The following is a 23,287-nucleotide window of genomic DNA, read 5'->3' as shown; positions in this document are numbered from 1 at the left end:
GAGCTAAAGTTGTCACGCCATCTGCCAAATTGTACTTTGTCTGACCTTTTCCTGGGCTTCTTTCTAGCTTTTTTCATCAACTGAAAGTGAAGTTTCGGAACAAGCGAGTCAGCAAATAGCAACAGAAGAACTAAACAAAGGTTTGTAAACATGCCGAGCGCCGTAATCGACGTTATTATAACGTGAGCAGTTATAAAAATACTCAAATCGAATCAAGGAAATACAGTATTAAATATTTAAGTAAATTATGAATTCAAAGTCCGAACGCAACTGGTTTCCTTATTCTGATCCTCTTTTCTAATTTGCATTGGTGGACTTGCTTAATTTGTTTACTGACCTCGCCTTGGATACTCTTCTTTGTTTAATCGTCAGCACTGTATAATAGATGATATGGACATTAAGTAAGAAAATATGATATCTTCACACGCTAAAAGATCATTGTTGCTATGGTTACATGTGAAAATCGCACCTTAGACGTATCTCCTTCGACTTCGAGAAAAATTGTCGCTTACTTTTATTTGTATCATTTGTTATTTCACATTATAAAGTGCTCAGTTTTTGCAAGCCTCTCAAATTTTGCCATTTAAGGTTTTTTCTCACTCTTTGTCTTGCATTGGACTTAACCTACTGCAATCTATCAGCAACAGTGAAGTACCTCAAACGTTCGTAATAGCAAGCTTGATGCTTTAACTTATAAATTACCTACGGTTGAGCTCAGATATTGCCTCTCGGCGTTGTATTATACCCAGGTTTGCAAGGTGTTCTGGACGATGAACTTTGAAAACAGGAGCAGCCAGGCGCTATAAGTCAGGTTACGCGAAGACCTGCGGAAAAAGTATGCGACGGCAGCCGGTGTGTGAGGAAGGGCCAGATACCTCACTTAGGACATTATACGCGGTTCTGACTCCTCTGCTCGAAGAAGGACCAATCCAGCGTAGTCCCTGCTGAAAGACCTGGAGGAGGATCCGGAAACATTATCGAGAAGAACTGCAAGTAAACAGAACGTATTTCGCATGGCTAGTTTGGAATAAATAGCTTCTTTACTTTCAGGTTTATTGAAATCATATTTTCTTTCTCACGGTACTCAAACTTCCCGTATTTTCACCTCGGGAAATCGCAGCTTATATTAAGATAACTATAATTATTTCTAAACATCTACGTAAGCTTGCAAACGTTCAAGCTGGGTAGAAAGTTCTCAAACATGGATCTGGAGTTACTATATACTAGTGTACTTACCCTGATTTTGACACTCGTTGGATCTTTAACCAAGACAAGCTATCATCGTCATCATAACGTAAATCTCGTACCTATAATTTTTTTTCAGCTCAATCGTTTGCAATCTACAGTGAGTTCATAGCTATTCTGTGTAAATTTAAAGACTATAAGATTCATACCTATCAAATCAACAGCGATATCATAACAACGGCTTAAGCTGTGAACAGGACCAAGCTCACAAGAAAGGTAGAATTTATAGTAGAACTGAAATACATCGAACTTGCACATGTCGCCACTTGTTCAATATTTAAATCATTATGAAGATTGAATAGGGCGTGACAATGGCAAGGGTATCGTTACTGAGTCTTAAATATATAAAGACAGTGGCGATCCATTCTATGATTGTAAATCGAGTGACATATGTGCAGATGCATAGGATCAGCTGACAGGCCCCATACATAAGATTGCTGCGATGTTGTTTGATTGTTTGTCATGATTACGAATCGATACAGGGTCGTCAATAGTTCTTCTGTGGAAGATGTTTGAGTCACTTTCCGCTTGAAGAAAATTTAACAATTCACGATTTATACTGCTCAAACAATGAAGCAATACGTATCATGATGCTGGAAGTAAATAAGGAAGGAATAATACTGTATATCAAATTCAAGAATTACGATCGTTTTATTAGAGTTTCATTCGTAATTCACGCTGACTTTGAATCATTTCGATTGGCACATGCAAGCTGAGGAAGGAGGAGAGCTTCACTAATCAGTATCAAAAGCACAAATCATGTGGGTTCGGCGGCTATCACATCGTTTGCGTCAATTCATTCATTCACAAGCTTCATTCACAAGAGCCAGTCATCTACAGAGCAAAGAGTGAGAATGAAGATGTTGCTCAGATATTTGTTGAAATGCTTGAAGGAAAATGAAGAATATAGATAAGGAATTCGACTTTGGAAAGGCCATCCAATACCACCCAAGCCTGGGTCGCCCTACTCCTCCTGTTTGCGCCACCAACTGGTTGTTGCAATTTCTGTGCTAATTGTAAGGCTAGAGCCGGTGAACGTCTTCGCGTGTCACATACTTGCTCTTGGGAAAAGCATGCAACATAGCGTGTTGAGTAAGGGTGGGTAAGCAAACTCAAGTATGAAAACGTGCGTGGCAGAAGACCGCTTAACACAGCATTTATTTTATCGACATACTCCTTTGTGCCCCTTTTTTTTTCTTTTGTCATGCTCGAAAATTAAATCTCGCAGATCGATGATACCTGCCAAATGTTGTGCTTCTGTCAGTCTTCCCTTGTGCTACGGCTTCCTACGGCTTCCTTAGATGAAACCAGTTGAGACTTCCCTTAAGGCCGCGCATGCTCAGTGCGTTTTTCTATAGGGTGACTTAGCAAAAATAAAGCTGCAATTTTCGTCATATCGACATAGTCAGACTTGTACCAACCCGTCCTAAGGCGTCCTCCAGCGGGTAAACCAACCCGGGCAGGGTGAGAGCGTGAAGTGTAAAGGGTAGGGTGAACGTGTGAGAGGAAAAAGTCGTCCCTAATCTTTGTCTTTCCCGCCATCCCTTTCTCACCCACGTCAATGTTACGAGGAGGCTATTTCTTCCGGCCGAGACAAAAATTAATGTACTGAATTATTTCTAATAAATTTCATGATACAAGAGGGATTTTATGTAAATATCAGCTCAAGTGATAAAGAAATACCGGCGTTATTCAAACAAAGACAAGGAAGAATAGAAGCCGGAAGTTTCATTTTGTAACAACATCCGGTGGAGCGACGAACTCTGGGTAACAACGCATGCGCTCTCTAGCACAAGAAGAGGCAGACCCGTGTAGATGAAGCTTTGTTTTGGTGCGGAAAGTTCAGCAACTACTTATTTCCGCAAACATTTTGCAAGTTTCCTTGGCAGTAAAATGGAGCAGTATACAACATCTTGATCAGCCGCTTTTGCCGATATACTCCTGATCATGTCTTCGGCAAAGATCCCAGAGGGACTGCAGTCTTTCCTTCGTCACGCAGAGAGTTTACATCCTTCGAACAATGCACGGCGAGAGAATGGTTTTGCGAGAGAATTCCAGGTATATATATCCCTTCTTTTCTTTGGACCAAGGGAAACCTAACAGTATGATTACTCTTTTCTTTAATTTCGAAACTCAATTTTTACTTCTCTCGTCGAATTAAGTGACTGCTTAAACTTGGTGAAACCGAAATATTTGACTACTCGCTAATTTCCGTGTTATTTCAATATTCTGCACATAACTACCTGGAGATCAAATTAATTTGCTTTAAAGTTTCATCGCGGTTCACGATTTATTCGACGACCGGCATGTTATCGATAAAGATGACGAAGGTTTATCTTTAAATCAAACATTCAAAACGATTACCGGAAGTCACTGGAAAGTATGTTGTAGAGCGCGTTGTCGGTAAACAAATTTCATTATCTGCTTTTCCTAGAGATCGATCAGCAATACTAGCGTAAAATTTTAAGTGAGCAACCTTGTTGTTGAGTTACAGATTAGTGAATGCTCTAATAGAAAAGATCTTGATTCTTAGCAGAGGTATAGAAAGTAAAATCCTATTAATTATGCAACTGTGCTTAAAAGCATATCGAAAGTTCTATGGTGTGATCGTGGTGTCATAGGGCAGTGATCACTCGGAATGCATAATTTTATTATTATTATTATTATTATTATTATTATTATTATTATTATTATTATTATTATTATTATTATTATTTTCTTTTTTCTTTTCCTTTGGCCAAAGGAAAAATTTTTAAAACCTCCTTCTTTGGTAAAATACAACTCCATGTTGGCTATACCAACCCCTGCCCCTCCCACCAACATAATTTTTAATTTGTCGATTTTATGTTTCAATCTATCATTTAATATTTTGTAGCAATTGAAGGATATGTCCTCTAAATTGAAGAAAGATCCAGAATACAGTACTCATCAAGGAGAGCTTGAGTATAATCGCCCTAAAAACCGATATAAAGATATTGTGCCATGTAAGTATTTATTCAGTTGCTTTCATTAGTTTTCAAATGTCTTCTAGTTTTAAAAATTTTGTATGAGATATTGCTCTGTTCTTAGTCTACCTTCAAAAACCCAAAGAATGATTAGCATCTAATTTCTCCTTACAATATCACCCCTAGATCAAACATGAAGGTCACAAGAGTGAAGAAAATGATCACCAACTAAATATGGTGTGATCATTAAACAAATTCTCTCTGTCAGCACCTTAGGAAATATTTAGAGAAAAGTATAGAGAATATGCATACTGATGTGAGGGTGTAAAGGATTAACAATGTACAACATGGTGGCGGGTTCTAGAAGATGAGATGTAACTTATGAAACTGCTCATTTAATTGTATGCTTTTGAAAATATAACTGCAAATCATAATTTCAAGGGTTATTGCACATGTCAAGTTATGCAAAACTATGTTTGCCTGGGCAAGTTTACAAAGTCTAAGCATTTATGTTTTGATTATTCAGTAGCATTAGTTCTCCTTTATGTAAAAATTTCCCAACCAGTGCAATATTTCGGGAGTAGATTTGAAAAAAAATGCAAGAAACAAAAAAACCTTCATAAACTTTGATGAGAATGATCAAACTTGAACCAAAACATGTAAATATACACTGCATGGATAATGATGTTTGTATGCAGTCGACATCTTTGTGGGCAGTTGATACTGATCTATCATGGCTGATAATTGTTGTTATTATACTTTTAGTTGACTATAATCGTATCACTCTTCCATCACTGGCTGGTAAACCTGGCTCAGACTACATCAATGGAAACTACATTAAGGTATAATATACAGTGTAGGAAAGAGTTAGAGACTTCATGCCCATGATGAGGATAATGACTTCACTGTTATCTGATTTGCAGTCAGTAGTGTAATTAAGGTAAATGAAAAATTAACCCTTTAACTCCCATGAGTGACCAATATAGAATTTCTCCTTACAATAACAATACAATATCAACCAGTTGAGTGATGAGAATAAAGAAAAATATCAATTTGGGGATAATAAGTTGATCCAATACTAAATTCTCTGAACTAACATTGTAAGAATGATATGCTTGGCAGTAAGGAGAATTACAAATTTGATCTGGGAGTTAAAAGATTAGACAATTCAACCGAGAAAACAGGAAACAATGTAATACAACTGCAGGCTGTCACCACATTATGCAGGAAACATTTTTGAGTGACACTTTCTTTAAGCTACATTTGTAATGCTTCAAAAGGGTTTCACTTTTGGCTCAGTGTCACAATAATTTAAAAACTAAATTGTTTCTGAGAAAATATTTAAACTTGAAAGTGAAAATATGTTTCAGCTGAAGGTTATTTGCAAGTTATGTTTTTGTCTCCAGTAACTGAAGAATGTTTGTGCAGTTAATGAGCATTTCCAACACAATTTCACCTTGTTTACTAGTTTTACTAAGCCACATAACCAAGGAAAAAAAAGGGAAATAAGAGAAAAGATAGAAAATAATGAAAAGAAATACCAAAATAAAGAAATAAACTAATCAAGAAAGAGAAAAAAAAATCCTGTATCAAACTATAACCTGGATGATTCAATATAAAACTATGTATCATCAGGGACCAGATGGGAAGACTCATTACCTAGCTCTACAAGGTCCTTTGCCAAGAACAGTTGATGATTTCTGGAGAGTGATAGCATCTCACAAATGCCAGGTAATACATTTTTTTTAACTTGGCCGTTTCTTAAGTAAACTCCTTTCTATCAAGGCTCTTCAGATAACTAACAGTTAGATCAGGAGCTTGAGATATCTAACATCTAGAAACCAAGAGCAAAGAGACTAACCATGTTAGTTAAAAATCTTAGAACTGGTTGATGTTCAAAATCTTATCACAAGAAAGGTTCAAGGTTTTTTACTTTATTTTGTTTACAAATGCTTGGCTACTCACAAAATTGTATCTGTCACAGAATAGTTAAAACTGAGTGTATTGAATAGTGAAAACTCAGTCAGTTGGGGCATTTATATGATAGAACACTGGGAAATTATACTCAAAATATGCCATTTTAAAGTTGTGTATCTAGTTACCAAGCCTTTGATTTGGAGTGAGGCTGAAGGTGACCTCGTGGGTATAGAGACCAGTATCTAGTTACCATGATCACAAAGTAATTCACATTTGAAAATCGGCAAGGTATGTATCATAACAAGGTCACCCTTAGCCTCACCCCTGTTCAAAAGCTTAACAACCAAGCACCCAACTGTGAAATGGAGTATTGTTAATTGTTTACATCTATGCCTTGGTGGGTTCACTGAGAAGGAACCTTGGAGGAGAGTCTTACCCACTCAATGCTTTTTTTTTCCCATCGTCAATCTGAAGTAAAAGAAGTAAAAGATGATTTTAATTCTTGGAGTAATGACTGACACTTTATGTCAACTAATGTTTGAATCTATAGATTGTGATAATGGTATGCAGAGAAATTGAGATGGGGAAGGTGAGTGTTGATTCTTCTACAGGTATAATCAACTTGGTGAGAAGAACTCAAATGACTTTACCGTGACATTAGTCAATATGCCGCCAGACCAAATTAGCATGAGTAAGCAAGTTGAGCCCTCAACCTTCCCCTTTACCCCCCCCCCCCCAAAAAAAAAAAAGAAGAAAAGAAAAAAAGTTGAAAGCAAAGATCAAAAGATACCCTTGTCTATACTAAATTTTTGGACACTTATGTAGTGTCTTACTTTCATTTAGCCTCTATTTGTCATTATGATTACTTGTGTCTTAAGTGGATAACAAAAGTTTGAAAAAGGGAAAACAATACTGGAAGGGAGGTATTTTCAGTTTTTAAATTATTTACTCTTTACTGATCTCAGCTAAAATGTAAAAGATATTGGCCAGAAAGCACAGATGAGGTACTCAATTTCGCTGGCTTGGAAATATCATTGGTGAGTTACTGATTGAGTTTTTGTTTTTGATCTTGTTTTGATGTCCAAATCAATTCTGTGAAATTGACAAATGCTAGTATTAATAATGATTCATCTTTGTGTCAGGAGCCTTATTTTATAAGTGATCAATTGCTCTTGATACAAATATTTTTATTCTGAATTGTTTTGATATGCAACTATATTCTTAGATATTTTCTTTATGCACTGGTCTTTGCCCTCTCTGTAATTGACGTAACATTTAACATTTAGTATCAATAGAAAATGAGATTGACAAATTAATATGTCATGTGTATACTAGCTACAATCATGCAGTATAGCTGTACATGACTTGATTATAAAAGCATTTTGAGCGTTGTGACTGTCATATATTTGTCTTTTCACATCTTGTAACAGATTTCTACAGAGGATATTGCAGAAGGGTTTATCATGAGAACGATGAATATGAAATCTGGCAAGGTATTATTGCAAACAATCATATGAAAAAAGTAAATAATTATTGACATTTAGATAAAAATTTCATTGAATTTAAAACTGCAACTACCCCAAAATTGCTAAGGCCTGGGCTCTGTAATAGCCAGGAAACTCATATTACAAGTCATTTTAATTAAACAGGTTTGAATTTTTATAACTGGATATTTCCTACTAATATATACTAAAACAGTGGATAGCATTGATGTTGCCCTCTGATTGGCTTCTCAAATTCCCAACATCCTTTGCTATTCACCTCTGAACAACTTGCACAGGATTTGCACTCAAAAATATTAATTATTAATAATATTAATTAATCAGGAATAAATTAGTAAAAACCATCTTTTTGCACCACTAATATTATCTCACTGTTATAGAATATACTAAAATAACTATTCATCTCAGTTTCTATGGCTAGTGCTGGATATTTACCTTGCTGCTGCATAGCTTGGTGAATATCCACCTCTAGCCACCTCCACTATTGAGAATAGTTGTCAATTTATTTTGCTTCACTTTTCAGGAAGAAATGATGGTGACACAGTTGCAGTATACAGCTTGGCCTGATCATGATGTCCCACGATCTGCAACACCCCTCATAGAATTGAACAAAACCCTCAGGGCTGTACAAGGAAATAGAAAACAACAGTTATTAGTCCACTGCAGGTATTGTCAAAAAAATATATTATTGGTTATTAATAATTAAACTTAATTGTCAATTAAATCTAATGTTAACCCTCAACTGATGATCAAACATCAGTATGCATAAATCTCAATACTGTTCTCAATGCATTTCCTAAGGTGCTGACAAGGAGAATTTGTTCGGCAATCAGGAAGTTCTTTAGTTGTGATCATGACCTTGATGTGTGATGTGTGATTCAGGGTTGATATTGTAAGGGGAAATTAGATGCAAGGGATCAAAGATGTAAAATAAGGAAATGGTGTGGCCATTGCAGGGACACACATCATGCTGGGCACTTCCTCCCTGGATTTATTTGTGTGTTTATTATCAAATACATGTAATGAGAAAGTTTCAGTCCACAACAGTCCTTAAATCCTTTAAACCCCTAGTCAAAGTTATCAGGGACCTATTTCTCCTTACAATGATTTAATATTGCTGAATAATTTATTAAGACCATGAGAATGAAGGTAATAATCTCCAACCTAAGATGCTTTGATTGTTGAGTAAATTCCCTTTGTCAGTATCCAAAGAAATGTACAGAGAAGAGTGGAGAGAATATCACTGCTGATGTTAGGATGTAAAGGGTTAAGATAGTAATTTGGCACAGTTTGAGAGACATTATTAACCTTTTTTTTTTTAATCATATGATTTCTTTTCTTTTCCAGTGCTGGTTGTGGTAGAACAGGAACAATTTGTGCTGTGGATTATGCATGGTCTCTTCTTAAAATACATGTAAGTACAAAATTACTCAGTGATAATGTTCTATATGCAGCTCTGATCACCCTCAAGGAAACTCTTCTCAGGTCTATCCAGAGTATTTTAGATGCATGGCAAGCTGAATTATAAAGACATTTTAATTGATTCACTGTTTATTTGCTAGTGAAGGACAGATATAAGGATGATGTCACCAAAAACAACATCTTGCTTTTTTATCATGTTAACTTAATGGATTCCATTCCATGTTTCTGTGGACCTGTGCAGTCCTTGTATTAAACTACAGAAGATGTCAACTTCTCTGAACCCTTTAACTTCCATGAGTGATCTAGATCGAATTTCTCCTTACAATATCAATACAAAATCAAGAAGATATGCGACGAGAACTAAGAAAAGTATCAATTAGGGGATCATTTGTTGATCCAATACCAAATTCTCAGAAATAACACAAGATGAATTGTATAGCAGACAGTAAGGAGAATTACTAATGACATCTTGGGAGTTACAGGGTTAAGGACAAAAGAATTCACACTCAGCTGCACCTCATCTGTGCCTTTTTTGGTTCACATTTTGATGTCATCTGTGATCTGTTACTTAACCCTTTAAACCCTTGAATAGTGACCAACATCCAAATTCTCCTTGCAGTAAAACTGCCAAATCATTCATTAATATCATGAGAAAAAAGGGTGGGGTGTTAAGGATTAACAGAGGCTCAGCAGCATGGAATTTTCTTGTTGAGTATTTGCACGCGCAGTTATGGGGATATGGGTGAGCTGTTCTGAAGGAGCCTGTCATCAAAACGTTAAAACTTCCAATAAAAGTTTAATTTAAGGTGAAAACTTAAAAACAATTTAAGGATATGTGTATGAATAATGCGCAATGGAAGGCTCTTTGCTCGCGGAAACACATTTTCCTTAGTCAATAAATTTTACAAAACTTTCAGCAGGTCTGTCTGTCTGCCTCGCTGTTCGTATAAGTGTTGGTAGACCATTGCGTGCCAATCAGTTTAAAAGAAAAGATGTATTAAAAAATAGGAGTGATTCTCAAATTAAACACATTCATAACGTTACCTTGCAGAAGACGGCTAATTTTAGTGTGTATAACATAGTAGCGGATCTTAGAAGGCAAAGGATGGCCATGGTTCAGACAAAGGTACTATGTTATCAAAGTTTGTTTTTCCCAGTCATGATATACTGTGTAGATCAAGGTCCGGGTAGAGAATTATCCTCCGGTTAGAGATTTATCCACCGGATAGAGATTTATCCACGTGATAGACATTTATCGACCGGGCAGAGATTTAACGACCGGGTAGAGATTTATCCGTGGGTTACAGATTTTTCCACCGGATGGGAATTTATCCATGGGGTAGAGATTTATCCACTGGGTAGAGATTTATCCACCGGGTAGAGATTTATCCACCGGGTAGAGATTTATCCACCGAATAGCGATTTATCCACCGAATAGCGATTTATCCACCGAATAGCGATTTATCCCATGAGTCTCATCCAAGTGGTTTTCAGGGGGTCCTCTGAAGAAAGTGTAAACTAAAAATCTATAAAAATAATATACATTTAAATTAAAACTTGCTCGAGACAAAGAAGTAAAAAGTTGTAGTGAAAGACGAATTTTCGTCTTGTCACGAGCATGAGACAAAGAAAAAATTCCGAGTCCCAAAACTCACCACCATCGTGACAAGATGAGAAATATATTTCACTATTTCTTTACCGAGCTCAGAACTTACCATCTTTCTTATTATATCAACAAACATGACGCTGGTGGCTCAGTAGAGCATCGGAGCGCAGAATCCGAAGGTCTGAGGTTCGATTCCTCATAGGGACTCAGAATTTTTTTCTTTGTCCCACACTCGTGACAAGATGAAAAACATCTTTCTCTATTTCTTTACCGAGCTGAAAACTTGCCGTCTTTCTTATTCTATTACCAAACATGACGCTATCGACATCGCTGATCCTAGCAGTATACAGCACACGTGTCATATGAACTTCGTAATAGACTTCGCTCGCTGTAAAGTCTCTGTGGCTTAGTGGTAGAGCATCAGAGGGCGGGATCCGACGGTCTGAGGTTCGATTCTTCATGGAAACTCAGAATTTTTTCTTTGTCTTTCTCTGTTTCTTTACCGAGCTCAAAACTTCCTATTTTTCTTGTTCTATTAGTAAAAGTTATTTTCAAAGTGCCCATTAAAGGGTATTTGTGACAAGATCACTTTGATCTTTCAAACAGGAGCAGTACGCACTGGTTTACAAAGCTGTTGTTCAACTCGTTCAAGAAGAATTCGATAGAGAGAGGATGAAGTCTCACACGTATGTCAATGTGGAATTGCCTACTTCGCCTCAATCACCTCCTGGGAATAAAGATTATGAAAACTGTGAATTCTTAAACAGTGTTAGTCGGTGGAGGCAGAGTGACGTCGAGAATGGATCGTCTCCAAAACCCTTGGCACCATTGCCTTCGCCTAAAGAGACGAAAAGCAATTCTAAACCACAGCTGGCAAGTAAACCCAATCTACCAAAACTTGACAGAGCTGCCGCGGCAAAATCATCAGCGCATGCTAACGGTGACTACGTAAATATTGAATTTCCTTCCAAAGTTATTAAAACTACGCCGGTATCCCCAGCACGCGAAACGTCAGCGCCATTTGCAGCTCCACTTAGTCCAGCACATAGAGCAAACATACCTGGTTCAAATTCAAGCAGAGCTCGAACAGGCAATGGAAGCCCACTTGAGATGAAACAGAAGAGTCCAACGAATTCTGACTATGAGGTTGTGCCCAAGGGAATGACTCCTTCACCAGTATCTAGTCCAGGATATGAAATGCCTCCACCTATGAAGAAAGTCATTTCGTCTGATTATGAGTTTCCTGTGGTTTCTGCAAAGCGCGAAGACAAAAAACCAACAGTACATGTACCTGAAGGTATGTTAAGTTACATCGTACTGTGAATTCCAGCTTTAACCCCGGGAAAAACCCTGAGTATTTTGCAAAAATCGATTGAACAAACATATGTAACATGGTAAATCAATTCACAACTTGTTTCCTGAAAAATTTTTGGAAGTTTTATTTCGTGCTTTCGGAACCTTTTCGCGTTTTCCCCAACAAGCATCTCTGGAGGCACAGGTTCAACTCCCGTCGCAGCAGTTAACCCTTTAACTCCCAAGATCTCATTAGTAATTCTAATAATACCCCAGGTGATATATTTCTGTAATCTCATCACTTGCCTGCTTGATATCATGTTGATCTTGTAAGGAGAAATTCTCTCTTGGTCACTAATGGGAGTTAAAGGGTTAATTTGTTCAGGCTTCTATTATGCAGTTGCTTTATTTTCAGGTCACTTGTGAGAGTCATGTATACACTTGAGACAATCACTTTGCAACCGTTTGATGTTGTGCACTCTGTTTTTTTTCTTTTTTTGTTGGTTTGTTTGTTGTTGTTTTTTTTCTTACTTATCCAATCACACTGTTAGCACTAAGCGGTGTAACAACACTAAAATTGATTATTCGTGCTCGCTATGATTATTAACTATTTCTGTCTATGTGATTGATCTTGCTGATAATTAACTTTTAACTAAAAAAAGTATGTAATATTAAATCTATAAAGATGTGAATGATTCTAGAACTAATGTATCCCTGAAAAGTAATCAAGCAAGTAACGAAAGCGCCATTAAAGATCTTTAATGCCATTTGAAAGGCTAGTTTGATTGAGTCATGCCATACCGAAATGGCACAGGAAAAAGGCAATGCATACGTACGTGCGCACACATATAAGTTGCTGAAGTATATTGTTGATAGTTATCCTTGCGCTAAAGACACCTCTCCGGATTCCCCTTAGCATGCCTGTAGACAATCTGTAGTAAACCTTATTCGCCGGTTGTATATAATTTAGTTTGTAAATTAAAGTAACGTAAGTTGTTTTGTAATAATGTTAAATGTTAAAACAGGTCTGTTAATTGATCTCGGAGATGATGTTCCTCCGGTGCCATCCAAAAGGCATTCCGTAGGCTCTGTAACTAAGAATGGTGCAGGTGTCAGATATGAAAATGTTGAAGGTAATTTAAAAATGTCGTAAGAAATATGTTTAGATTAATCCATGGTCTGCATATTTATCGTGTCCTACCTGGTACAAATGCAGTTTACTGAAACAAAAACGCCTGTGGTGTGGTAAAATCACTGATGAAACACATCACCGTCTCTAAGCTCTGTAATCGTTTGAAGAGACATCATTTGCTTTATTGGCAAGCTCTTTCATAGTTGTAGAAAAGAAAAAAAACTCTAATCTCATTTCTTCTCAAGCTCTTTCACCATTTGAGGGAAAATCTCCTGTTATATCGTTTCATTTTAGCACGTCCCATTTCGTTCCATCTCTTATATTCGTCTACCCTCATCTCATTGCCTCCTATTATATCTTATCTCATCCCCTTTTGCATTTCTTTTTCATCTCGCCTCATCTCTTCTGATTTCATATTATCTCATCCCTTTCCATTGCATCTGTTCTTATCCCATCAAATCTCATCTGAAGTAATTTTTCCTGTTTTCTCTTTTCTTTTTTACTCAGTCAAACCTTTAATGCCCATTGAGGTAAGATCATCAAGCTCCCCAAATGTACTGGACGATTCATGGATTCATGGTAGCAGTTACTCAAAAACAACTTCCAAGAATCCACCACAAGGCTTGTGTCCAGAAAATGTAAAAGAAGGCGTCGACCGAAAGGGTTTCAGTACGGTCCCTAACAGGGTTCACGCTGATTCTGGACCAAAGCGATGTCCCCTGAGTGCTGATTTGTTCCAGGACCCAAGTTCAAGTACCATTGGCGATGCAAGCATTGGTGGATTTGAGGTGAAGAATTCACAGTCTGGGCCATATTGCTTGCTTGGTTCTACATCATCCAAAGCAACGACACCACAGCCTAACCTTGAGCTACAGTATCAGAAGCAAAAACCAGCTGATGAGGATCCGCGCAAAACTCCACATGCGCAGTCGCAGACACAGCCAAAGAGACAGAGTGAACCACCTAAGACACGACCAAAAATGGGGGCTTATGCCTTGGTAGGGATACCAGAGACTGGGAGCAAGACCGTAAAACCAACTCCAGTATTTATACCTGCCCCGTTCAGCAGTAATCATCCCAAAGGAAATACTGCTATTCCTGTGCAAAACAAAGGTGGTGGTTCCCCTGTGGAGGTCAAAGAGAAGCCAATCGCTGAGCCTTCGTATGAGCTGGTTGGACATTTGCAGCCGCCAGGAAAGATGGTTCCTGCTCATCCAATGCAGCAACCTAAACTTGAAAATACGTTGGACGTGAAGAAAGATGCCAAAATGAAGCTGCAAGGGTCGCCCCTTTTAAAGAGAAGAGACGACCAACAACTCTTTGCTAAGAGTAACAGCGTACCAGACGTTTCCATCAGACGTCCGCCTGATGGAGAAGCACAGGCTTCAGATGACGCGACGATTGGGCCAGGTATGTACACAAGATTATGAGTTAACAAACAAAACCCCGATAAACAAAGAGCTGTAATTGTCTTCCGGTGGGAGCCTTATAGGTCCGTTTCCTTCTTAGAGAAAATAACTCCCAAAGAAGAAGATAAACAAATCGTCTAGTAGTGTGCTAGGCTTTAATTTAAGTCATAGTGTCTTGATATTCAGGGTTAGGTGATCTCTGGAAAGATACAGTGAAATAAAATTAAAACTTAAGAAAAGAGAAAACCCTGTCGGTCAGCCATTGGTTCTGACTAAACTGTCCCTAGATATCCAAAGCAATTTAACATCTTGCAATGTTGTTCCTGCCACTTACTGTCTTGGGAATGTGGTTATTATTCGCAGATAATTTGGATGGAAAGGGCATCTTAAGTTAAATCAGAAGAACTTATGTTTTACAGATCTTTACGCCACAGTTACTTCGAAAAAGAGAGACAGGCCAGACAAAAAGGATAGTGGACCACCTAGCCTCCGAACTCAGACTTCTTCAGGAAGTTTACAAGTATGGTTTTTATCTTATTATTTTATTACCGTGATCAGTTGTATTCATGGTCAAATTTTGGGCAGCTGTAAAGCATTGTTCAAACGGTCATGATAGTTGATGATAGTTTCAAATTTCATTGACTATCATTGACTATCGTGTCTGCGTTCGAACAGTTGATGATGATAGTTGACAAAATCACGCTAGGAGATCGCGTAATTATAAACAAGTATGGCGCATGCTTAGGTCAGCGATTTCTGTGGCATTTCAAAATTTTTAGTCAAGAAGTTGCGAGTTAAAGATACTGAAGCCTACCAGGAGATGATTAGAACGGGTTACGAGACATTCTTCGAAATATTTGACCGCTTCTTTAGTCATGTTAGCATTTGCCATTTCGGTTTGAGCCCGTTTTGGGCAAAACTGCTGACAGAAAAACTCATTCAGCATCTTCCACTCGTTCAAACGGCAAAAACATATAGATGGTGTTTTTCCATGATAGTGCATGATAATTCACGTTCAAACACGCGTGATAGTTAAAACTATCATCAACCATCGTGGCCGTTTAAACGGAGCTTAATTCTTAAAGAGGTAAATTAAAACTGGTGTCGATCATGAAAATTTCCGCTTGGCGAAGTCACAATTGAATTTTTCAAAAGGATTACTTATGTGATGTCGTTTATATTTTGTTGATTACAATGTTTTCACCACCAGTTTATCTTTGTTTTCATTTGTCTTAGATGCAATATAATAGTCACTCTAAGAGAGGAGTGACTTATATTTCAAACCCTTATATTTCTTCCCAGAGGTCTACGTCTACATCAAACGATGGAGACGATTCCCCTCCGGCCGTCCCTGAGAAGACCAATGAGGCGTTCCTTGTTCCAGGTACGTAAAGCAAATTCACTCACTTCATTCAACATGCTGCATAAGTAATTTGAAGCATAGAGGTCACATTATGTCTGACCAGTTGTCCGCCTGTCCATTTTTCCACGCACTCGCTTCCTCGTTCACTTCGTGGGTTTGTGTTGTAGTTTTTTTTTTCGATGTAGTTCAGACCCGTTAGTAGGTCGTTTTTATTTTTTTGCGTTCTTTTCCCTACCATTTAGTCACTCAGTGTGCATACAAAGATAAAAGATAACATCACCACTTGAGCCATGAGACCTACAAAAACTCAGCTTTTCGGGGTCGCCTTTGCTGAAGCGAATAAGAGTTTTGCTACTCATTCGGGGCGGAATGGAGGGATGCTAATGCAACGTAGGTTACCCCCATCATGTTTTTTTAGGTCTTTCCCCCCCCCCCCTTCCCCTCTTCGTGGTACCCACGTACATTCCTGAGTGTGAGGAGAGAGTTTCTTTAGTACTGATGCTTTTGACCAATAACACAAACGAACCTCTACCTCCCGACCAACGGCGTTCAGCGCACTAACCTCAAGACCACCATCGCCCCCACAAGCGTCAATACATCTCATTTTCATGAACAGGTGAGGAACCTTACGAAGCTGTGCAGCAGAGTAATAGAGGATCTTTAGGGGGCCGATTCAAGAAAATGGTTAAAAGTAATTCAAAGGTTAGTCTAGTGAGATGTAATTTTTAAGGGCGTGCACCAATATGACGAGAATATCATGCATGCATGATACCCTGTCTTGCTTACGTTCACAGTTCTCATCGCCTTTATCGCGAAGTATTTTTGGAAAAAGACTCACGTATTTTATTTAGACGTATTCGAAGAGTCTCTAGTCCTCTGGTAACCTGCTAGATAGACAATGACTCCATATAAACAGATTTTGCCTTTTAATTATATTCGGCTGTTGCTGTTGCTGATGTATTGTTTTGAGCGAGAAACTCAAATGCTGTTAAAAAGCATGGAGTAGCTCAGTTCCAAGGAATAATGATTAAAATTGATGAGGTACTAAAGTAAAATTAAACTTTTAGATAAATGTATCTCACTAGTTGATTACTCTTTGCGACAGGGCAGTCTACCCAAGCGTCTCTCTGATCCAACAATGCATGCAAGTCACAGTGGTAGCGGGACGTCAAAAACCAACAGTTTGGGGAGTTCCACTAGTAAGTAGGCCTGTTCAGCGGTCACCTATAGTTTGGCACAATACTTCATACTAAATCGTTCGTTAGTAGTTTAATAGCGTAATAGTTTTTATCGTTTGTCTCAGGATGTTGTTACTTGTAATGTTGATTATGAACTTTTCACGGCATGCTTCAGGTCTTCTTCAGGCGATAAGCTCCAATGTATTGCCATCATCTCTTGTTTTGTACGTGTGTGTTTGTAAATCGTGGCCATCTAAATTGTTAACATTACTCTCTGCCCCGTTGATCTTCTATTTATCAACTTTTACACTTTTTGCAGTGGTCGTGCCATGGGATGATATAGGTACGTTTATCAAACCTTCACACAGTTTGAAGTTCTTTCGCTCTGCTTATTCATCGAGTGTATTTGAAGTCTTTTTGTTTTGTTATGTAGGATTATATATTTCCTTTGACTAATTCATTTTTGATTGATTGTTTGTTTGTTTTTTATTCTATTTTTTTCCATATTTTGTTTTCATTTTATTTTGTGTTATTTTAATTCTCCTTTTATTTTTTTTTAATTTTTATAGTATTTTTATGTGGAAATTTTTTTAAAGATAATTTGATTGATATATGAAGTTATGAAATGATGAAGTTATGAAATAACCTATTTTGCTTTATTTATTTTTCATTTAGGGTACAAGAAGAGAGTGAAAAAGCCCAAAGGTCCCAGAGTATGCCCAGCGCAGTGGCCAACATTCGGTTATCATGGGTTATAATTTAGAACTTCCTTTATCTTTTGACACAAGAAAAGAGAGAGTATCACGTTTTGGGTCAAACAACAATCTTCGTCTTTTTGTTTTTGTTTTTTTCGTTTTTCCTTTATGAACCTCTTTTATGATTGGATGTACAAAAATAATTGGATAATTCAGGTAAATGTATATCTTTCGGCAGATAAAATGGAAATTATGTCTCAGTAGAACGAGTTCCTGCGAGATCAAAAAATCCTTAAAGTCAGCAGAATTCATTTTTCAACCTAAATGTGGCTTACTTTTGGGTAAATGTCAGGAAAAACATATTTCTTTCCAATTTCGAAATCTGGAATAGGGTAGAGGGTTGCATTTTTTTTTTCTGTTTTAAGACACCGGTAGGGGTAAATGCTCACATAACTGGACACATGTTTCACAGCAAACTATCATGAGAACTACTCATCTGCAATGAGTGGGAGGTCATGGCTCGCCCAGCTTCCTTTTTGAATTTTTTTTTTCACTTTCGTTCCCTATTATCAATGTTAATGTTTCTTGGTGTTTGTGACAACCAAACGGTCTTTACTTTTATTGAAACATTGTTTTTTTTTTGGGGGGGGAGGGAAGGGGGACTTTAAAGAAATTTATTAGACATGAATTACTAGTCTTGTGTTTATTAAGTTGAATGGAAGCTTATCGACCGCCTGCTAAAGAAAGGCGTGTCAACTTCTTCTGCCTCTCATTTTGGGAAGTTTTTAAGTTGCAGTGGTATGCTTTTAATCGCTCTGAATTAGTCAATTTAAAAAAGAGAGTTGGCAACAAATTACTCAATTTTGTTGACAGAACAAACAGCAGACAGCAAAATATGTGAGACTGCTGCTGTTTGTAAGGAAGGAAACCCAACAGGGTCTCGAAAATGTCTGTTTTGTTTGTAATGGCCAACTATACTTGCGACTCAAGCGAGACACTATTTAGAACTAACTCCCTTATAGGGAAATTTTGCGAGGTGTAACACACCAAATAATCAGTTTGATTCATTTATTTTTAGAGAAAAATAAAAAAAAGGACCAAAAAAGAAGCTTTTATGTAATCGTATTTGATCTTATCATGGGAAAAAAAGGTACTCTTGCGACTAGTTCATTTCGAATTTTTAACGGTGTTTAATTAAATGTTAATGAAATTTAGAAACTCTAGGAAATCTTTAGAAAGAAGTGAGTAGAAAAACTCAATGAATATACTAATTTTTCCGTCTTTGAGAAGTGAATAAGTCACCATCACTTAGATTTTTGAAAACTGCAAGTCACTCTTTTCTGGTGGGAAGTATAAAATAGTTGTTGCGATTGTTGTAGTTTCCTTTCTGAACAAAATATTCCCTATTTTTTAAAAGTTAATGCGTTATTGGAATGACGCCAAACTGGTCCAAAAACGGTTGTACAGAATAAAGCAATACTCTAACCAAAATTGATAAATGCAATTACTTACCATTATCATTAGAGTCGTTTATAAAACTGTCATTATTAAGGATGAAAATAATGGTTAAAATGCAAAATAAAAGAAATTACTCGCCTATTGTAACTATGACGTGACTCGTCACCACGATAACCGACAAGCAATGACGTGACGCGAGAGCTTCACTGAAGGATAAGTGAACTTTAATGAAATGAACACTCCATACTATATCTACCGCACTATGCACAAATAATTGGTCATTGCATGCAAAGAAAACGCAAGTTAAAATATAATGTCCTCCATAAAGATCGTTTTTTCTTTTTTGTATCTTTCTCTTTCGTGTGTGTTACTTTTTAGGTTTGCTTTTTCTGGTCCGTACCGATAACGCATGGAAGCAGATATGCTGCATTGAGGCATACTCGTCTCGTGTACGTTAACCACGTTATGCATTAAATTCACGGCACCGATATACATTGAGAAAAACTTTACTCCAGCTGTAGCATAAGACTGCAACTATACCCATACTATGTATTCAAAGCCCTAGTCATCAATTCACTTGGACCAATCGATTGATCGATTAATTACCGATAATCAATAACTGTGACCAATAATTTATGTGGGAAGATATAAATTTCGCATCTCGTATTCTAATGGAAAGCAATCAACATTTGATAAAGGACTAAGTTCGAAATAAAACTGACAAATATTATTATTGTTTGAGTTTAAGTTGCTTTTAATCCTTCGACTTCTAAGAGAAACTAGCGTCTAATTTCTCCTCACAGCATCACCTTGAATCAAACTTTAAGGTCACAAGAAAAAAGGAAATAAAAACCAACTAAACTTAAACAAATACACTTTTTCAACACCTCTGGAGATGTAGAGAATACAGTATGGAGGGCATGCGCATTGATGTCAGGGTGTAAAGCATTAGTGACGCCATTGAATTTTACCCAAACGTTAAGTTCAACGACCTGGATGAAGGAGAACCGTGATATCTGTAGGAATCATTAAAATAAAGCAGTATCAGACCGCAAATTCTATGCAGTCTGAATGTCTGGCCTTTCATAATCAAGTCTTTCGTAATTATGTTCACATATCCCAACAGCATCATTATAGGGCTCATAATTCATGTTAGAAAACCCACGAATGCTGTCCTTAATGTCTTGCATCTCCATATGATAGGGATCGTCGCCTTGAATGCCATCGTTACCATTGTATGTTGAATTTGAACGCCCCGTAATCTCAGGCAAAGGCGTAACCTGCGAGTCCCTCCCAAAATATCGTTTCCTATCCCTGAAAGGTAAAGTAAAATAAATGACTGTAATATATATACCCATGACCTCTACGATAGAGCACTGCACCGGTATCGCAGAGGTCATGTGTTCAAACCTCGAACGAAACTTGGTTTTTTTCAGTCCTTATTTTCATCACTGCTTAAGTAGTGTTTATAACTGGGATGCGATGATCGCTTCCGTATTCTCTAGGTGAAGGGAAGTTCTCAAGTGACAACAAAGATGAAGCAAAATTCGTGAATATAAATTGTCTATGGACGGAAAATGAATTCTGATAAAAGCTTAGTTAGCTCTGAACCCTCCCACACGGCTCCTTACTTAAGTTAAAAAACTTTTAACCCCTATTTGAGCATATCACTATCCTGTAAGATACATGAAAATGATAAAAATGATAATAATAGTAATAATGATGACGATAATATGTATTAGTCCTCAAGTTCGTTATAGAGGTGCTTTCGAAATTGTGCATTGCTAATGTTAAAGGCTTTGTGTCGTCGTTGTTGCTGTTGTTGTTTGGTGAGAGGTAAGTTCAAGAAACTAAAAGAAAAAAACAGTTGAACAAGAAACGTTATCGAAGATAAAACAGCTCGTCATCAAAATCCAAAAAGTTAAGAAGAAATACAACGGAAGGAAGGTTTCATTTTCTTTCCGACAGTGTAGGAATGTCGCTTTGGTTTTTCTAAGCAATGAAAAAATTACACGCCTCTGATTGGCTGAAAATGAGTGCATTGTCGTGTAACACGAGTGAAAATTATCCTAATTTTGCCGATTTACATGCACATGATATGAACATGAAGATAACATATTACACTCTTCAACTATCAATTTGTTAATGATTTAATACTATGCAATAAATGCTGCAAACTTACACGCAGTATTTCTTTTTATAGAAGATGCAGATCAAAATTAGCGAGATGAATATCAGGAATCCAACCACAACGAGGGAAACGAAGATTGCTGGAAAGCTTTTTTTTGTGTTGGAAATTTTTGTTGTGTTTGCTGCAAGGAAATAAACATAAAGAATAAAAGAATCAAATGATAATCTTGTATATATCAATGTTAACACTTTTGAAAGCAGCTAATTTAGCTACAAAAACTGTATAAGTCATTGAATCGTTCGCCTAAGCAAGCTGGAATACCTAGAGCACCCAGCCAGACAGTAAATACAGCAAAAGTGAGCCCCCTTTTCCAGATACTGCGGTGAAGTCCGTCGACCCAAACAAACAAATAAAAACATAAATAATTTTTGTGACCTTCACAGTTTTCGCTTCGTTTGGCTCCCCTTCCTCCGACCGTCGATGTCCCAGTTGGGCAATCAAAGCAGAATGACTGAGCCTCTTCATCTTGGTACTGGTCAACTGGGCATGCCTCACAGTCAGTGATGTTAAAAAAGTAGCCAACGGGACAGTTTACTAAAACAAAACAAATTTACAAAAGCTTAGAAAGGAGAGTTGGTAGGTATGGCTTTAGTTAGCATCAAATAATTAGCATTTTGTTTTATCATGTGGCGCTCGCCATAAGCGACACTCTCAGCAATGACATTATTTCAATCTTAAAACTTCCTCTCTGCTGTTGCGTTGTAATCATTAAATTGTTGCTGTTATTGTTCTAATTTTCTTCATTTTTTTCTGATTCAAATAAGTTTTTCAATATGAACCTTACCCGTAGTCACTGATGCTTAACATGGTACATTTTGATGTTAGATGTTTCGTGTACAAGTTATCAAACTGACATGGAAATTGTGAAAGTTTCTTACCACATCTGGTCCCCTTCAGAACCTGCCCTTCATCGCAAAGAAGACGCTCGAATCGAAGTTGTGGTAGTTTTGAAGTGTCATACTCTAAAACAATTCCACTGACGTTCAAATTGAGATTTGTATCGTTGAAGACTCTAAGAATTCCTTTTGAAATTTCCTCGGCAGTCTCGTTGACTGCTTCCAGTGAGGTATTGCTAGGCAGTGGAACCTTCAAAGAAAATCGCACCTTTAGAGAAACTTGTGATTCTTTTCTCTTTTCTTCTACGTCTCTTTTTCGAAGTATTCCAGTTTGGTCTCCACATTCCACCTGCACACGCCCGATTTCGCATTCTTCCGCCGAACCACAGCCAATCAGAGGACCCAAAACGTTTAAGTAAAGAGCAATGAAGTTGCTTTCGACTTGGGAATAAATTTCCTCGCTACAATGATCGGATAAATAGTAAAGCTGGATGTTGAGCAAAGTTTTTGCCTGGCGCGTTTCTGAAAAAAAAAATTAGTTGAGACTATTAAGATTTCGAGGGGATCACGGGGAAACGAAGGGGGAGTCAGTCGTCGCCAACAGAGTATAAAAGGGGGACTATCGAGAACTGACGACAAATTAACTGCCAATTAAGGGTTATAAGGATATCACATAGTCTTACATAGTCTTATGGTAGGGAAGAGGGGGAGGGGGGGGGAAGTCACATTTTATCAAGACTCTCTTCCCTCCTGAGGTGATAGATCACGACCGGTCCTTTACTGAACCTAGATTACCAATCAAATTTAGCAATTTTACACTAATGTCAAAACAAAGAGATAACCATACTTGAACAGTCTGGCACTTCGTCGTTAGGTAACCATTTCCTGGTTGCAATACCGCACATATAGAACGATGGTGGCTTTCGAGCAAAGTCATATCCATTATTACAATGTAGTGTGCACATCTTTCCGGCGTCCAGCCACAGGTCACATGCTTTAGCTCCATTTAATGGCGAACGTAGCTCAGGACATCCTTGATCTTTCCACAAGAGAAGGGAAGATGTTAAAGGTAACGGCAAAAGACGTAAGAGTGAA

General features: G+C 37.5%; 2 protein-coding genes and 1 long non-coding RNA gene across 7 annotated transcripts in view; 2 read left to right on the top strand and 1 right to left on the bottom strand.

The window, feature by feature from the left end:
• Positions 1–8: 8 nt before the first annotated feature.
• On the top strand, positions 9–1,507 carry LOC149046112 (uncharacterized). Its single transcript, XR_016186646.1, has 2 exons — positions 9–140; positions 750–1,507. It is a non-coding gene; the product is annotated as an uncharacterized LOC149046112 (long non-coding RNA).
• Positions 1,508–3,032: 1,525 nt separating this feature from the next.
• Positions 3,033–20,218, top strand: LOC113668825 (uncharacterized). Of its 2 annotated transcripts, XM_089206541.1 has the most exons (19): positions 3,034–3,303; positions 4,121–4,229; positions 4,956–5,032; positions 5,826–5,921; positions 6,658–6,696; positions 7,073–7,144; positions 7,538–7,600; positions 8,133–8,275; positions 8,957–9,023; positions 10,083–10,157; positions 11,244–11,934; positions 12,956–13,063; positions 13,570–14,472; positions 14,891–14,991; positions 15,774–15,855; positions 16,451–16,536; positions 16,940–17,033; positions 17,332–17,355; positions 17,688–20,218. In XM_089206541.1, the coding sequence occupies exons 1-19, from the start codon at positions 3,193–3,195 to the stop codon at positions 17,768–17,770; spliced, it is 3,024 nt and encodes a 1,007-aa protein (XP_089062667.1). In that variant the 5' UTR covers positions 3,034–3,192; the 3' UTR covers positions 17,771–20,218. The 2 variants fall into 2 exon arrangements, with proteins under 2 accessions (XP_089062668.1, XP_089062667.1); XM_089206542.1 differs by lacking the exon at positions 12,956–13,063 and having other exon boundaries at positions 3,033–3,303.
• The window catches only part of LOC149046111 (uncharacterized), a 21,433-nt gene continuing 17,513 nt past the window's right edge, over positions 19,368–23,287 (bottom strand). For 2 of the 4 annotated variants that reach the window (XM_089206536.1, XM_089206537.1), the window contains exons 24-28: positions 23,040–23,231; positions 22,235–22,714; positions 21,618–21,890; positions 21,348–21,477; positions 19,368–20,479 (exon numbers count right to left, since the gene is read on the bottom strand). In XM_089206536.1, the coding sequence (XP_089062662.1) occupies positions 20,224–20,479; positions 21,348–21,477; positions 21,618–21,890; positions 22,235–22,714; positions 23,040–23,231 (1,331 nt within the window). In that variant the 3' untranslated portion in view covers positions 19,368–20,223. The remainder of the gene's footprint in view (positions 20,480–21,347; positions 21,478–21,617; positions 21,891–22,234; positions 22,715–23,039; positions 23,232–23,287) is intronic. The other 2 variants (XM_089206538.1, XM_089206539.1) reach the window with 1 other exon arrangement.

This window comes from Pocillopora damicornis, chromosome 5, assembly GCF_964200805.1.
Source record: "Pocillopora damicornis chromosome 5, jaPocDami1.2, whole genome shotgun sequence".
In the NCBI taxonomy this organism is placed as follows: domain Eukaryota; kingdom Metazoa; phylum Cnidaria; class Anthozoa; order Scleractinia; family Pocilloporidae; genus Pocillopora; species Pocillopora damicornis.
Note: the sequence above shows the minus strand (reverse complement) of the source record. Positions and strands in the feature narration are given on the sequence as shown.